This window comes from Castor canadensis, chromosome 14 (assembly GCF_047511655.1).
Source record: "Castor canadensis chromosome 14, mCasCan1.hap1v2, whole genome shotgun sequence".
Classification (NCBI taxonomy): Eukaryota; Metazoa; Chordata; class Mammalia; order Rodentia; family Castoridae; genus Castor; species Castor canadensis.
In genome coordinates this window covers 4293583-4311686 of record NC_133399.1, presented here as the reverse complement: position 1 = coordinate 4311686, position 18104 = coordinate 4293583, and the positions used below count along the sequence as shown (strand labels likewise).

Sequence of the window (18104 nt, the reverse complement as noted above, 5' to 3'; positions counted from 1 at the left end):
TACAAGTGTATGTTTAGCCACATTTCCTTGGTTTCAAACTTGTTGTCATAGCACATTTGATGTTCACTGTTTCAGTTATGAGTAGAAATTACCTCATATTTCTTCTGGGATTCCTGAAGTCCTCTTCAATATTTACATTTTCTTTTGTTTATGAGATATAGACAAAGAGAAATCATTAGTATTTAATCAATAAGAGAGAACAATTTGAGACCTCAGCTATTTTCATAATATAATATGATCAAGCATGTATAGGAACCATTTCTGTACCTTTTTAAACACCACACAAGGCAACAGGAGCCAGAACAGTAGTACATAGTTTGAATAATGTAATGATGCCATATTTACCTACGTAGGACAAGTTGCTGTAGGTTTCTAGCATCACTTCTCTATACAGCTTCTTTTGGGAAGGATCCAAAAAGCCCCACTCTTCCAGGGTGAAGTTCACAGCAACATCCTCAAAGGTCAGGGGCTCCTAAAATGTCCCACACACATTTGTTAAAAGAATTGTGAGTGTCACAGCAGTGCAAACAGAAAATCTCTGCATAATTAATTCATAACATGGTGCTGTCTTTACATATTCAGTGCATTTCATTTTTGTCATACTCTCATCCTCCATCTATACTCACAGGCATTTTATCGCAATTCTGACATCTCCCCTAGACTTACTTGTTAAATAGGTCACAAAACTTACATGTTATACACTGTGATTGTAGCAATCTACTAACAAATTCTTTAAACATAGTTCCCACTAGTGAAATATCAGGAGAAAAGAGATTGCATGAATAATATTAGAAATGCAGAAATAAAAGTTTCATTTCCACTGTTATTGCAGAACTGCTAATGGGATGAAATTTCCCAACCTAATATAAACTGCAGAAAGAGGCGAGTGTCCGGAAGCAACTTATTCCAACAATATCGTATTCTATATATACTTTTTATGACTATTTGCACATTTCAGCAATGTTCACCCCAGGGAGTCTGTCGTAACATAACCCACAGTGCACTTCTGAATAATAGAAAGCTGGTATGACAAATAATATTTAATATCTCTTATCAAACATTTCTTCTTGCATTAGGCTTCTCCTTGTTGACTGTATCAAGAGAGGACATTTGGAAGCTTCTACCTGGTTTCTTATACACCAATGCAAACTTCATTCTGAATAAGACTCATGAAGGATCAAATAAAATTAGTTTTTGCTTTAGCACTTTAAGGCACAACATAGGAAGGAAAAATGTATCATGTGTCCCTAGAAATAGCTGGATACCAACTCTTCATATCATACTATATGTATACAATTTTGTAATTTCAAACTACACCTTAAAACTCATGAACAAGACTATTTTGCTAAGTGTATTGGTGTATAAATTCCAAACAACAATCACAAATAAGTGGATGCTTTGAACCACTCATATAGGCCTAATCTTGTAATTCCACCACAATGATCAAATGTTAAACATTAGAGTAATCTATATAAGAAGAAACACTCTCAAAAAAGAAACAATAATAATGAAGAACTGGACAGAGAGAACAAGCGAAAGTACACAAAGTGACCTACTATCTAATATTAAAAAACAAAGTTCACACACATTTTCAAGGTCACTGTACTACATGAAAGAGATTGATTCGTGACAAAAAAACACATCATAAACTGGTGGCTAAAAGCACAAAACCTGGAAAATGCAAGGAAAGTGCAAATCCATTTTGTCTTTCAAACATACATTGTATTCTCCATTGTCATGGAGAAGGATCCAATTGCATTGGGAGATAGGAAGAATGAAATTTGAATAATTTTGAAGTTATTGTGTCATGGGCTTGTCATCCCAGCATTTATAAACTGAGGAAGCACTAGAATATGTTCAATGTGATCATGGTACACCTCTGCAATTCAAGAGCAATATGTGAAGCCTCAGTCAAAAGAGACACAAAAAAATCAAGAATTCTGAAAGTCACTATCCAAGAACATACAAAATGAATGTGGAATATTAATATATTAGAGAGGCAAAAGAAGAACAAGGACAAATATCTTCAATATAAGCAAAAGAAAAGGATAGGTGTACAGCATACACTAATGAATGAGAATGTGACTGAGAAATTCACATGTGTATTCAACATAAAACAACACATACAAATCAAGATCTATTTCCCTGATTTATGAGTTAGCTGAGTAAAATAAGCATTCAAAATCCAAATATATAAGACAGATAAATTCTCCACTCACATTTCTCTAATTCTAATTACGAAACAAAGTCCTAAATTGTATCCAATATCCGCTGGATGTGTTATGAATGTTAATGAGAACTATTTATCACATCCTGGAGAAGACATCATGAACAGACCCCAAAACCATGACCACTGAAACAAATGTGAAAATTAAGTTCAATATCACGTGTCATTGCTTATGAAATATACTCAAACACAGCACCCACAGGGCCTTTATATGGAATATATCAAATGCCTTTTCAAATACCAAAGTGTCAAAAATAGTAGAAAACTTGCTAGTGGACAAGATGGAAAAAGTAAGGAAAGATTGAAGTGGTAGCCATCTACTGTAGTAATGTGAGTACAGGCCTTTTTATTCACATCTACCATGGCATCTATATACCTCCTCTGCATGGATGAGCAGATCTTTCTATGTATTTTAGAACTATCCTGAGATTATTTCACTGAATAATTTCCCGTGTTTTGTCAGTCGTTTTGTCCATCACCTTTAATGTCAAATATTTATGTGTTTCATCATTTAATCAATTTCCAAAGGTCTCAAAAGTTGTGGTCATCTGAATATCAGAAAGTGATACAATAACCAGATTGAAAAATTTTACTAAATGCACACCAATATTCTCAAATATGCAAAAGCATTCTGGTAGCAGCAGGAACCCAAAGTTGTCTTTCTGTTAGATTCTATGAATGAAAATGCAAACGACTGAAAACTTACACAACCAAAACAATCCTGATCACACCAGTGGTTAATACCACCATCCCACAATCCTTTATGTTCCCATCATACTTAGATACTCAACAAGGGAAGCACACATTTTGATTCTTCCATGTTCTACCTCAAATTCAGCATCTTACTTGATCTGTGGAAAAAGAACACTAACTATACAAAGTTTCCTAATGAAATTATCTCCTCTTTCCAGGCCTGAATTGTCTGGCCCACCCTCAGCCTGAGCCACTATATCAACCCCTCCTTTACTGTCGCCTGAAACACAGTCTCAAGGCTAAGGATCTCTCATCCAGGAGCTAATATGGCCTCCTTCATAACCGATCATTTCCCATGTTCTTTATAATACTCTTTGCCCCTCCCTTGAAAACACAGTCATTCTTTCTCTTGCACTGAAATACCTACACACTCTGGTGGTGGGGTTGTCCTGCCATGGAAACCCTAAGTACCTCAGTCTTACCTCATATGCATTTCACTTTTAGAAAATGTTGTCTAGACACAGGCCAAAATGGCTATCAATTATGTTCATTAACCTTCAACAAGTCACCAGTATCTCCCCTATAGTCTCAACCCCAAGGGCAAATGAACCGCCATTGCTGTGAGTTGTACAATGTGAATTCTCTGTAAATTTAGGGATTTACTACAATTCTAAGTAGCATCTGTTTGTGGATTCAAGACACTGATCCTAAATTTGTATATAATTCAGGGCCATCAGTTTTACCCTAAGGAGTTTGGTAGGAGAGGGGACAAATAGGACCACAGCTTTTCCTGGTAGGAACATGCCACTTCCCATCATCACCTCATCTAGGGAGAGTACCCATGGCTACATGATGGATCAGTTTATCCAGAACAGAATGACAGGGTCCTACTCACCTTCACAGTTCCATACCCTCCAGAGAAGATCCAGTGCACAATTCACTGCAGGCAACTAAGACCACAGACTGCAGTGCTGTGGCCCTGACACATTAGATCTGTGTGACAGGAGAACAGATACCCATCTGGTAGAGTGCCAGGACCAATAAGTGATTTCAAATACAGCCTTTAGCAGACCAGTCTTCCTCCCTAGACCTTATGTTCCCCCACCTGGGGATGCATTGTACTAAAACAGGATATGCACCCTGCTTTTCCAAATGCACGGTTTCTTTCATATGGACATGCAGCCAGGATTCTGCTCAGAAAACCACACATTCAGCATCTAAAGAGAGAGCCTCTGATTTCACAGAAGGAGCACTTTCTGGGAGAGGGCAAGTGTGACCTGGCATTGTCACACCATGTTGGTATCAGGCACTTCATTTTATGGACAAGGATTTCTCACACCTTGTCCAACAATCCACCCATTATCACCCAAGAAACTAAGAACAAGCTGGGCACCAATGGCTCACACCTGTAATCCTAACTTATCAGGAGGCAGAGACCAGGACAATTATGATTTCAAGCTATCCTGGGTAAAAGGTTTGTGAGACCCTATATTGAAAAAAACCCTTCACAAAAAAGGACTGGTGGAGTGACTAAGGGAGTACAACCTGAGTTCAAGGCTCAGTTCTGCTGAAAAAAAAAATCTGCAAGAACATACCAATAAGAAGCACAATTATTAATTACAAGAGAAGCTGTAGGCGTCATGCCAACTCCATGTTCAAGAAAACACCAAAGTTAATAAAACCTGTGTTCTAGCACACAGAACCAAATGTTTGTTTTTCCACTGTACTTCACAGGCTTTTCAGCTGTCACAAGGTACATTCTGGAAGACCAACTCTCTTAATGAAAATGCAAACAACTTGCTGGTACAGAGGCCCAAGTGGTAGAGGGCCTACCTAGTGGAGTGTGAGAGTCTGAGTGCAAAGCACATACCACAAGAAAAGAAAAGGCAAGCAGATGAAATCTTACCAAAGCAAAGTAATCATAAAAAACACTGGTGATTAAAGAACACCATATTTCATGTTCCCAGTACACTTAGATGACTATCCTCAGTAAACCTGAAACAAGATAGGGCTCAAACTTTTGGTATTCCCACTTTCTGCCTCAAAAATATTACCTTATTGGTCAGCAGAAACAGAACACTTAATAAGCAAACATTCCTGAACATTGTCTCCATCTTACACACCTGAAGTCTATGACCTACTCTCAACCTGAGGTACCACAACAACTGCTTCTTTTTGGTCAGCTGTAAGACAGTCTCAGCTCAAGAGAAAAGATCTCTGGTCCAGGAGTTGATGGTGTGCCCTCCATTGTCCTTCCACTCCCACAGTGCTCAACTACAGTATGCTCCTCCAAAGTAAGCACAGCCCTGCTCTACCTCTCTTGGGAACCTGCAGACCTCAGAGTTGGTGCTGCCCTGATACTGTGACTTCAATAAGGTCAGTCCTGACTCTGTCTGAAATTAATTTTTAACATACTATCTAGACAACTCCCATTATGTCAGAGAGGGCAAAAACTTCAACTCTTCAACAACTTTCCAAGATCTCCCCTTCACCATGATCCCCACATGTACATTCACAGCCTCAAGAAGAACTGGGCTGTGGACTGAGACTGGCTTCTAAACACTAGACAGTTAGTCAGGGCAAACGGCAATTCCCCAAGCATAGGGGATGAAGCGGAGACAACAAGGGTGACAGCTTCACCTGTGTAGGAAGCAACAACCTCTCACCCACTGAAGGCTGGGGAGACCTGGAGCTCAGATGCTGAGGAGTCCTAACAGGGGCCTGGGCCTGGGCCATGTCACTGCACATAGAGGACAGGATGCCAGAGTTCACCCATCTGAACAGTCCCACCCCAGGGTGGAGAAGAACAAGGTCAAAGCTGCACTAGTGGCAACTGAGGAGACAAACTGCAGTGCTGCTCCAGGGAGGCCCAGGTCTTAACAAACCTTTTCAGAGCACGTCTAACCTCTTCAACCTCCTACAGTCTGGGAGGCCTGTTACAAACTCAGCATTTCAGGCTTCTGTGGTGACTTAGGTTCTGCTTGCTACAGTGACGCTACGTGCAAGTCACATTAGGTGACAGAATGTCATTCAAAGGATAATTATTTACAAGTTTCTTACGTCAATATGAATTATCTGGCTAAATTTCTTTTCTAGTGTATGTATACATGATGGATGTATCGGAGACTGCTGGTTCTTCATTCAAACATGTGATTGTCACTTTTGTCCATATTTAAGTACGAATGCTGGTTTGATGTCCATGTGTAATGAACAGTAGAGACTAGAGGGATGAGGTAACTCTACACTTAGTCATTCATACAGGACAAAGGAGATCACTAGGTGGTTTCTGCAATTTCTCTCCTTTCTAGTTGGGCTCCAACAACTGAAAACTACTTAGGAGGAGTTGACAGAGAAGAGTTACAGCACTCACTGGAAAGCAGAACAGACATGGACCTCCTTGGAGGGCTCTCTCTTCTCTGAGGTTGAGACTCACAGTGCTTTGGGGCTATTTTCTGGACACTATTTGGTTTTTCCATGCATAGAGCTGGTGGAATCACAATGTAACATTTCTATAATGAAATTCCCTGAAGAATAGGCTTAAGAAAAGACAGATGTAGGCAGTATCCTGGAAAAAGGTCTCATGATTTTGGCAGTTTGTTTAGGTCAGAACCTTAAACAGACTAGGGTAAAAGTTCCATCCTGGAAAATACACAGGGGTGATCATTTCAGTTATTGAAGGAGAGGAACCAAAGTATGTCTAATGCCCAAAGCTAAACAAATCCTTACCTGCTCTTAACTCAATACAGACTTATGGTCTGTGTGGTGTATCCATGTAGGCTGTGCAAAGCTATGGAATATGTATAACCTTAGAATGGGTATTTTATTGCATGTTGTACACTGGGATTCTAGCACATTCCATTATGAATCCCTACTATTTGTTCCCATAAAAGTAGTACCAGGTGTCCTAAGACTGAATAATGTTATAGATACATGAGAAAAGTTACACTTCTACTGGTATCTGGGAACTGCTATTAAGATGAATGTGAACAATTTAAGTACACTATCAAAATTTCCTAGTAAATTTACATTACCCATAATGTACAGATAACCAATCCTGCAACCCCTGCCCTAAAGGAATATTCTGCTAATAGGGAAAAACACTAGGCAACTTTACATAACTAAAATGTTTTATGTCAACCTCGCCACTGGGAATATGGTTTATGGGTTTGAGTCTTTGTTAAAGATCTACTGGTCCATAAATTGTTGTCATACACTCATTTAAGGTTAGTGCAATACTCAGAATCATCTTCTGACATCCTGTCACCTTAGTGAGCTATCTTGACCTTTGTCAATGCACGTTGACATGCTTTAATTATTATGCTTATTTTCAGAAACCTTGTGATCCCTCTTCCACAATTTTAGATTTGCTTAGTATATCCTCATGATTTATGCCTAATTGCCACTTATGAAGTCGTTTCAATGTTTACTCTTTTCTTAATGAACTGTGGGAAGCCAACAGGTGTATTAAATGAGCTGCGTGTTTGAGTTTGGCACAGTCCTAAACCAGAGAAGGAGCAAGTATAGTTATGCCCAATAATTTGCACACTTGGATTGGCATAGCCTCAGCTGCACAAGTGGGCAAATAGTAGTACAGCAGTTTTTTCATTTAATGTTTACATTTGGAGAAGCTGTCACAGGTTCCTCATGTTTCCAAGGATCTCCGTGTCATGCCCCCATCCCAAAAATTGCCTCTCTGCCTTCTGTTGCTACTGTATATAATAAACTCACTGGAGGCAGAGGTAGGTGGTATGTCTCCATCAGAGCAGCATGTCTACATGGCCCCAGCTTTATGCATGTTTTGCCTTCTGTCTGTTGTCTTTTCTGGCATCTTCCATCATTCTCAGTTAGGTTTCTAGGACAAGCTTGTGCTGCACAGGAGAATGAACTATGCTTCACTTTTACCCAACTTCAGTGGCTTCCCTAAATTAATCTCACGCAAGACAGAAGTATCAAGCAAGGACACTGTGGTAACATTACGAAACATTCCCCCAAAGACACCAAATATTATGACCTGTGCTGTATTTTTTTTGCCATCACTTCTGATAACAAATATGTGTTGTTATCAACATCAACCAACTTTTAAATAGCAACTGAGTATCCTACACTTCAATTCTGAGACCATCCAGACTTGAGAGCAGTCCCTCCAAATTCTGGGCATCAGTGTGAAACAGACACATGGTTTCTCTTTCTGGTCACACCAGTCACCTTCCCAAAGTCAGAGAGGAAGAGTACCAGCCTGAGAAAAGTCATTAGAGTATATTCAAACATTCCCAGAATAGAGCTCCAGAAGAAGACCAAATACACTCCCACTGCCTCAGAAATATCAAAATCTCTGTGCTAGAAACTGACACAATGAAGAAAAAATTTAACTTACACTACAAACCCACACCACCTTCCAAATACACCACCTTTTTGAGGAAAAAAAACCATAAAGGTGTCTTTCTCTGACTCTGGGCCTCCTAGACGTGTCTTCATTGGCTCAAATTACACTGTCTAACCAACTACCTGAATCCAAAGGAAAGTGGTGGAATGATGTATTCTGAATGTTGTAACCATCATAAACAGCTGCAATTAACCCACACTTCCAATAATTTCTCTCCTGGAAAAAGAGCACAGAACCAACATTCTTCCCACTACCCCCTTTGTAAACTCAGATATTCACCAACACACATTCCAAATGCCCTTTCCTTGTATCAAAAATGATCATGTGCAGTAATCAGTGCAAAAATCTTCAAAAGGATTAGTAAAGAGTTGTAAGGTGCATTTTGACAAATCTGAGCCTGAGTCATCCAAAAAATAAATAAAGAAATAAAAATCACACTTTAGCCTCACCATTAGATCACATAGAACCCAGGCACCTGTGCTTCATGGCTGTAATCCTAGCTGCTCAAGAGACAGAGATGAGGAGGGTCTTGATTCATACCCATGATAGCAAACATTCCTTGAGACCCTATCTCAAAAAAAATTAAGGGAGATTCCAAGATGGCGGCTAGAGGGAGGAAGCAGAAAGCGACCCTCCTATAGTGAAATCTTGGAGAGATGCTGGAGACACACTTTGCAGGCATAATCACTGAGAAAAGGCATAACTTTGACCCCTCCACACCTCCAGCCAGTGCAGAGAATCTCCACTTCACGTTAAATGGAGAAACAAGGAAGGTCCCTGGGCCGCCAGTCGCCGGCGCCCAGAAGGCTTGTGAAGACACGAACCAGGTGAGCTTCGCGGTACCGCGGTTCCCCCACAGACAAGCCTGGGCCAGAGCAGCATAGCCCCCTGGACAGACAGATCCCCACCCAGGGAAAAAAAGAGAAACTGAGTAATAAGCAATAAGAGCAATAAAGACATGCTGGAAAGAGGTTGGGGCGCCCTGAGCGCTGAAGATTGGGTGAAGGGAACCCTTCCTGAGACTGTAAATAAACAAGCTGGGTGGGCCGGAGAGCCTCTGGTGGGAGCGGGGCGCACGCCCAGCAACCAGGAGCAGGGAAGCTTGTGAGAATGGCGGAGAGAGGAAAACTCTACAGGAGAGGAGGGAAGACCCACTTCCCACATGAACTGTAAACAAATATGGCAGCTGGCAGGAGCAGCAGCACCGCCCAGTAAGCAGGAGCAGGAAAGCTTGTGAAAGTGGCAGTGGGAGGAAAACTACACAGGAGAGGGGGGAAGACCCACCTCCCGCATGAACTGTAAATAAACACACAGGCCTGACAACACGGGTGCAGTGTCACTTTCCCCAGTGTGCTTGGAAAGGGGAAAGCTTGTAGCAGAGGCTCACACACAGGAGAAATCTGAGCAAACAAAGCCTGCAGGGCCAGGTGAGTGCTAAGCTCACCCCTGAGATCTGCATAAATAACGTCTCCAGCAACAACAGGCTGACAGCAGTGGGCAGGCAAGCCACAGCCGCAGATACCATTCTCAGAACTGTCTCCAAACTTTTTTTTTCTCCCTTTTTCTCCCTACCTTTGATGAGAGAACAACCGAATTACACCTGCAAGCTGAAAAACTTACGGAAACTGTATTGCATTTGAACTTGGGACACTTGGTGGGGGTTTTTTTGTGGGTGTGTGTGTAGTTTTGTTCTACTTTATGCGTCTCCTTTGATGAGACAACTACAGAACAACATCTGAGGCACCATCTCTAGGATTGGAGACTGAGATGGACACCTAAATTATTAAGACTGAAACTTCATTGCATTTGAACTTGGAGGTTTTTTGGTTTTTTTTAAATTTTCTGTTTTTTCACTTTATTTTAATACATTTTTATATATAGATTTTTCTTTCATTTACTTATTTTTTATTTTTATTATCTTTTTTATTTTTGATTTTCAATCCTCTGTCTCTCTAGTGTCTGTTCAGCTTGCTGTCGATTAGTACACTAAAGCTCCCTGTTTATACCTTTGAAACCTTCTTGTCTGATACCTTGTTCTGTTTTCTCCTTCCAGTCTGTGTATTTGGTTTTCCCATTTCTTTCTTGCTTTCCATCTCAGCTCACCCTTCCATTCTAAATATTACCATTGTTATAATTACAAGCTAGAAAATACTTAATTGCACACAGTACAGGGACAGTAACAACACCAACGACAATGATGGGAAGACAGAAAAAACAGGGAAACCAGTTTCCCCGCAGCAAAAATTTAGTACAGGAACCAGAGTGGAATGAAGTAAACAGCTACTCAGATCCAGACTCCAACAAAATGAAGATAAACTATGTCAAAAAAAATTAAGAAAGAAAACCATCAAAGAATGGCTAGCAGAGTCACTCAAGGAGTAACATCACATGCCTAGCAAGTTTGAGGACCTGAGTTCAAATCTTATTGCAGTTTAAAAAAAAAAACTAGCAAAAAAAATTAAAAACCCAGGATGTTCCTAGTAGCTCTTCCCTGTAAACCTGGGTACTGTTTAGACTGAGATCAGTAGTCAAGGTCAACTTATGAAAATTGTTTACCAGACCTCATCTACAAAATAACCAGAGGAAATAGGCTGGAAATATGCTTCAAGCAGTCGAGCACCTGCACGTGCTCTGTAAATGCAGAATTATAACCTCGAGTAATTCTGTTAGAGTCAGAGTATGAGCTGATCAACATTTCATTGTAAAACTATATTCTACAAACCACCTGTAGACAGTTAACAGTTAAGTCAGGAAGGACAAAAAGTGGCCTCTTGAGTCAGAAGCCAGCCACATTTCCAATGTGCCTGGCAATGTGTGGGAAATTTAGGGACTTATTGGCAGTGCTGAGAAGCACTGGATTGAGGGGATAGGGCATAGAGTTTAGCTCATGCTTCCCTTGCACCTGAATAACTCAAAGGGAAGCCACAGCTCAGTAAGGAGTTATGCCAACCTGCATAGGAGCACCCTGTTCCATAAAAAACTCCATAAGTACTAGGGAGAATCCCCAGCCACCTCAGTCTGTGGGACAGGGATTTGCAGGCAGAGTCTCTCAGCAGGGCTGTGGGCTGGGAACAAGTTGCAACATAGGGACACAGGAAGGAGACAAGGATTCAGACCAATAGGCACCTTCCAGGAGTCAGTGGACCTAAGGGCCCAACAGTATGATCAGTGTGCAGACTTCATAATGGAATAAACAGTCAAAACCACCCCTGCTTCTGGATCCAACAGTCCAGCACTGTAGATGCCCAGCCACCCTCTCAGCACTTCTTGCTTCTGACCTGTCCAGGTGACCTCCCTATGGTCCTGTAATATCCTAAGGGATATTACAGGAGACATTGGGAATACATGATGATAAAGCAGTCAGTTGTTCATGAAGACATAAAAGTCCTTAATAGGTATGCTCATAAGCAGTGTCACAAATTAAAAGAAAGCAAGAGGTTATCAGACTACAAAGAAAATCATCAATCAACAATTTCCTCTGAGCTTTACACCTGTCTCCTACCTCTATTCCCACCTTCTTGGGAGGCTGAGATCAGGAGGTTTGACATTCCAGGCTCACTTGGGCAAATAATTAACAAGATTCTATCCCTGAAATAGCCAGAGCAAAATGGAATGGAGGTATGGCTCAAGCACGGCTAGGTCCAGGGGGCCAGGACAAGATCTGCTGAATGTAATTATCCCACAAACTGAAACATATCTCCAACAAAAGAAGCCTGATTGGCAAGGGCTGCTGGATTCTTTGATTTTCATCTCACTAGCTTAGGGCCCTACCCACAACCTTCCCGTCACTTAGGGGCATGGGAAGTCTCTGTATCCATTAGCTAATCAGAGTGGCTGTTTGTCTGCACCAGCTATCCAATGGGGAGCAACAGTGGAGGGAATTCACATGGCATACTGCATTATCACCACATTTGCCATGCTCCTGCTCCTGGGACATTTCTCAGGCTACACAGCTCCAATGCATATGTGTTTGAACTCAGGATCTACACTTCAGTCTTTCCACGAGCCCTTTTCTGTGATGGCTTTTTTTGACATAGAGTACCACAAATTATTTTCCCAGGCTGGATTCAAGCAGCAATCCTCTTAATCTCTACCTACTGAATAGCTAGGTTTACCAGTGTGAGCCACCAGCACACAACATACATCCTCAAAATTGAAGTATAGATAACAAAGATTCTATATCAGTCTGTGAAGAAATTTTTTCAATTCAATGGCAAATATATTTTGGTAGAATATCACAGATGACAGCACTGACACATACTGTGTGTGACAAACAGCTGAAAACCTGAGTCTCTGTTATGAAATCAAAAGAACATCAAAACAGTGAGAACAGTTCATTAAACCAAATTCATATCACATGTCTGCCTAGAAGCATCTTCCTTTTCATTTGCTTCCACTACCAAACATGTAAAATAAATGAACCCAAACAGCAGAGAACTCAGGTAGCTGCACTAAAGGTGATTCAATGTCATGCATGAACCATGGTACAAATTAAATGTCTCAAAGAAGGAGGTTTCCACAAAGTGTCTTTCTTCTTCTTAGACAAAACAACTGCATCATGCATTCTTCCAGGAGTCTTCATTACAAAGACTTTGGTTATCCCAAGGACCTGTGACTTTCCATCTGCCTATTCTTATTAGCTTAAAAATCATTTATGAAAACAAAAACATCATGTTTTCACTATCATAGTCAGAAGCTGTAGGTAGATAAAGGATGCCACACTGAATGAAACTTTTAAGATCAAATCCTAAGAGCTCAGTAGCCCTGGGAAGCTCCTCTGATTTTATCATTGGGTATCAAAGAACTTAAATTTCTCAAGTACCTCTCTGCAAGAACTGGCATTCTTTGCAGAGAGAGTTCTGCTAAAACTCCAGAAGTCAAAAATCCAGCAAATTTCAAATTTAGAAACTAGTTTGCAAAATTTTAGGGGAAACGATTTTAAAATAAGATATATAAATATTAACTCCATGCAAATATCTTATATCCTGTTAGCAAGAGTTTATGACAAAAACATTATCTTTTTATATACCAACTTGCCGTGTATATGTAAAACTTAATACACATAGGAAAAACAGATTCATCCTTACACTCAACTTAACACAAGTGTATACCACTATTAACAGGTCTACAGCAAGTCTATAAGAATTGACAAGTTCAAACAGTGTCAAAAAGTGTTGAGAGACACTAAGGAAATAATATGCATTGTTATACCACATACAATAGTTCTTTCGAAGTATAAAATAAGGCAACCTGATAGTCCCAAAAAAGTATCAAGGTAGTAATCTAACCTGGTATTAGTCACAAATTTTACAGGTGAAATAAAGTAAACCTGGCTTTTAGTGGAACTTGGGTCTTTCTGAGTAATTTGAAGTGTCATTTACCTCTGAAAATCATGTCCATTTTGAAGGTGCATCCTTTGCTCCTTTCCTTTTTCTACAGCAAATACAAAACCACAGTTTTCATTTCCCAAGATTTACAAGCCTTCAACCCAATTTCTTAAGGCCATGTGAGTTTGACACTCATTCCATTTTTACCTTACATGTATATTTTATTCACTTGCTAATAAAAGATTCAAGAATTGTTTCAGATAGGTGAGGAGTTGGATCTTCACTGACATCCATATCTTTTTTCATTCCCTGAAGTTATTTTCCTGCCATATTAGGGTTGGGCCTTCTGCCAAGTCCCTGCCCATACCAGGGCAGAGAAAAGGAATGTAGAGTGGCACCAACATGTAGCCAAGGCACAGAGCTCAGAGCTTAGGAGTTGAGACCGAGATGTGTAGAATCCTCCTCATCCTCCCAGGACTGTGGACAGTAGTCACAAACTCACCATCAGAGGCTTCTGTGGTGGCTTGAGTACTACCCACTACCCTGGTACCATGCACAGGTCAATAGAGGAGACAAAGTAACAAAGAGTTGCTTTCAAAGTGATCCACAAAACAGCAGAGCCAAAAAGGCATTTCCTAAGTTAAGCAGCATGTCCGCTCTGTACCAGTCTCTGATGGGTTCTCTGATTTTCATTTCTTACAGTTTCTGCTCTCCAGCATTTCTTATTGGTTGCTAATCTGGGAGCCTTATCTGGGATCTGAATAACAGAAGTGATCTGCTACAGGGCAGTGTCAGGCAAACATAAGATTTCACCCACAGCCCTCAGTTGATGAGGCCTCCTCCCTTTTCCCTACACTTCCCAGCCTGGGCGTTCACTGTAGTTAAGCAAAACCCACTTTTGACAGCAGACCCTTTTTCCACCAGGAAATGAGGCAAGGAATATGCTGAGAGAATTTCATATTCATTTTTCCAAGGGCACAACCTATAATATCAGAGGAGTTGTTCCTAGGCCAGGTGCATTGAGAACTTACTGGACAAGAAGGAAAGACCTGGTGTTGTCATCCCATGAGTCACTGATCAAGAGACACCCAGATTCTTCCCCATGTTCTGTGGGGAAGAATCCAGACACATCCCATGGATACTTCAAGAAAGTATACTATAAATGAAGGAAGGTATGACAAGGGACCCTGTTATCTTTGCTACAAGGTAGAGAACAGGAAGCAGGGCAGAGAGAAGGCTGTGATTTGGTTTTAAGACATTTCTTCAGTGGGACAGTGTTGGGGTTCGAACTCATGGTACCATGCTTGTTAGACAGATGCTCTGCCATTTGAGCTATTCTGCTAGCCCTTTTTCCTTTTGGAGTAAGGTCTACTGACTGCACTTCTCCTGATCTCTGTCTCCTGAGTACCTAGGGTTACATGTGCAAGCCACTGGGACCTAGCAAACACTTTTAAACTCTAAGTAACCTGTTAGAATGGAAAGATTAGGGCAGTATGCGATGGACAATGGCAAATGAGTGATTAGAATGGTCCCCTGCATTGGGGTGGTGGCTCATTCCAAAGTGTGAAGAATCTGAGATTATTTCCAAATGAAAGGGTCTTGGCAGGTATTAAAAGTTTTTGGCACCTGGGCATCAGTGACTCAAGTCTCTCATCTTAGATACTCAGGAGACAGAGTCAGAATGATTGAGGTTTGAAGCTATCCCAGGGCAAATAGTTTGGGTGAAGCTAGCTGAAAAAACCCTTTACAAAATGAGGGATTGCAGAGTAGTTAAAGTGGAAGAGCATCTTCCTAGCAGGGGCAGGCCCTGAGTTCAAACTCCACTGCTGTGTTAAAAAAAAAAAAAACTAAAACACACACCCAAAAATATGATATTTAAAGAATACTTATACAGTAGCAAAAAATATCCATGCAAAAATGTACAATACAGCTGTGTACCAGTGGCTCACACATATAATCCTAGTTAATCAGGAGGCAGAGATCAGAGGATTGCAGTTTGCAGACAGCCTGGGGAAAAAGCTCAGAAGAACATATCTCAAAAAGAAAAAAAAAACCATCACAAGAAATGGCTCATACAGTGCCTTAAGTTGCAGGCCCTGTGTCAAAACAGCAGTACATGAAAACAAAAAGTAAAATAGACAGTGAAATTAAAAATAATCAGAAAAATAAGAGCAATGAAATAATAAATGAATGGAGATGTTACAGATGAAAAAGAATAAGATTTAACACAGGAAAAAGAAAGGATAATGTGAAAAAGACAAAAAAACCCACAAGATTACAAATATGCAGTCAGGCTGAAAGTTGCTCAATATGTAGAACACCTACCTCCTAAGAAACCTTGAGTTCAAATTGCAGAATCACACAATAATGTCGCCAGAAAAATGAGTAAATGAAACTCGAAGACAAAAATAAAAGTAACAAAAGAAGTAAAAGCTTTCCTCCAGATTTCTGCTGAGCTGAGGAAACATATTATTGAAAATATAGGAGATAAATTCTCTCCTCTCCCTGCTTGGGAAATGTTTCTTATCTTTTCAAGGCCCCAGGTGTAAATTCCTGTCTTCAATTAACCTTATCAATCTGCAAAACCCTCTCTTCATCCTCAAAGTATCTTACCTTCTTTCGTTCCCTCAGACACTCAAAAACTATGTGCTCCATATTTTTATTGTATGGAAATATTGTAAGTACAGAGAGTCAAGTCTGTCAGAGATCAAATGTCTTTTCTCAGTTTCAAAGAGTTCAACTTGGGAAGATATTTTGTATACACATATGACAGAATGGTCTCAGACATAGCATCAAGAAATGATTAGGTCTAAAGTGACATCTAAAGTGCACATCACTGTGATTTAAGTGAGGCAGTCAGATGGATGAAGGGATGCTAGAAGTGATAGAAAATGCAAAGTTTCAGGTTGACACAGATCTGCTAATCTTGGTGAAAGTTCAGTGAGAGCAGGCCGGCTGACAGAAAATGGTGACTGCCTTCTGGGATATGAAACCAGACAGTGGGAGGCAAGAATTTTCCATACCATGAAGTCACAAATGAAGAGTTTGTTCTGAGGGCAATGGGAAACCCTAAATAATTTTGTACAAAGAAGATATATATTAGTCCACTATTGAACATATTAAGACATTAAATAAATTGACATTTATGGCGGCCTAATTTAGAATGTTTTCAAACATTTTACATCTCTGTATATGACTGTATGAACATCTATAGGATTATTCTTATTTTAGAGTTTATGAAAAGGAAATGCTACTTCTGTTCTCTTTTATCCCCCACCTCTTCTGATGCTACTTTTAAAAAAAAAAAAGAGAGAGAGAGAGAGATTTTCGAGGTTTATATGAATCAGGTCTACCTAAAATACAGGCATCATTTTATGGATAATAAACTTTATCTGTTTAATTTTCTTAGTGTCATTTATATTCAATTCTTTCTACTTGCAGAAGACTGAAACTGGATCCATGTTTATCATCCTGTACTAGTAGCAACTCAAAATGGATCAAGGACCTTAATATCAGACCTGAAACTCTGAAGTTAGTCTAGGAAGGAGAGGAAACACTGTGCAACTAATAGGTATAGGCAAGGACTTCCTCAATAGGACCCCAGCAGCCCAGAAACTAAGAGAAAGGATGGACAAATGGGACTTCATAAAACTAAAATGTTTCTGCATAAGAAATGGTCTCTAAACTGAAGAGACCATCCACAGAGTGGGAGAAAATATTTGCCATCTATACATCAAAGGACTGATAACCACAACATACAGGGAACTCAAAAATCTAAATTCTCCCAAAGTCAATGACCCAATAAAGAAATTGGCAACTGAACTAAACAGAACTTTCTCAAAAGAACAAATTCAAATGGCAAAACAACGTGAAAAGATGCTCACCATCTCTAGCCATAAAGGAAATGCAAATGAAAACCACACTAAGATTCCACCTCACCCCTGTTAGAATAGCCATTATCAAAAACACCATCAACAACATGTGTTGGCAAGGATGTGGGGAAAAAGGAACCCTCATACACTGCTGGTGGGAATGCAAGCTGGTGCAACCACTCGGGAAAAAAATTTGGACGCTTCTTAAAAATCCAAACATAGATCTGCCATATGATCCATCAATCCCACTCCTGGGGATATACCCAAAGGAATGCAACACAGGATACACCAGAGGCACCTGCACACCTATGTTTATTGCAGCACTATTCACAATAGCCAATTATGGAAACAGATAAGATGTCCCACCACTGATGAATGGATTAAGAAAATGTGGTATCTATACACAATGGAATTTTATGCAGCCATGAAGAAAAATGAAATCTTATCATTTGCAAGTAAATGGATGTAACTGGAGAACATCATTCTGAGAGAGTTTAGCCAGACTCAGAAGACCAAAAATCGTATGTTCTCCCTCATATGTGGTCTTTAGATCCAGGGCAAATACAGAAATGTTGTAGGACTTGGGTTACATGACAAGGGGT

General features: G+C 40.1%; 1 protein-coding gene across 1 annotated transcript in view; it reads right to left on the bottom strand.

Annotated features, from left to right (window-relative positions):
• Nucleotides 1-18104, bottom strand: part of LOC109702855 (uncharacterized) — a 59441-nt gene that overhangs the window by 14776 nt on the left and 26561 nt on the right. The window contains exons 2-3 of the mRNA XM_074053695.1: nt 346-472; nt 93-141 (exon numbers count right to left, since the gene is read on the bottom strand). Coding sequence (XP_073909796.1) covers nt 93-141; nt 346-472 — 176 coding nt within the window. The remainder of the gene's footprint in view (nt 1-92; nt 142-345; nt 473-18104) is intronic.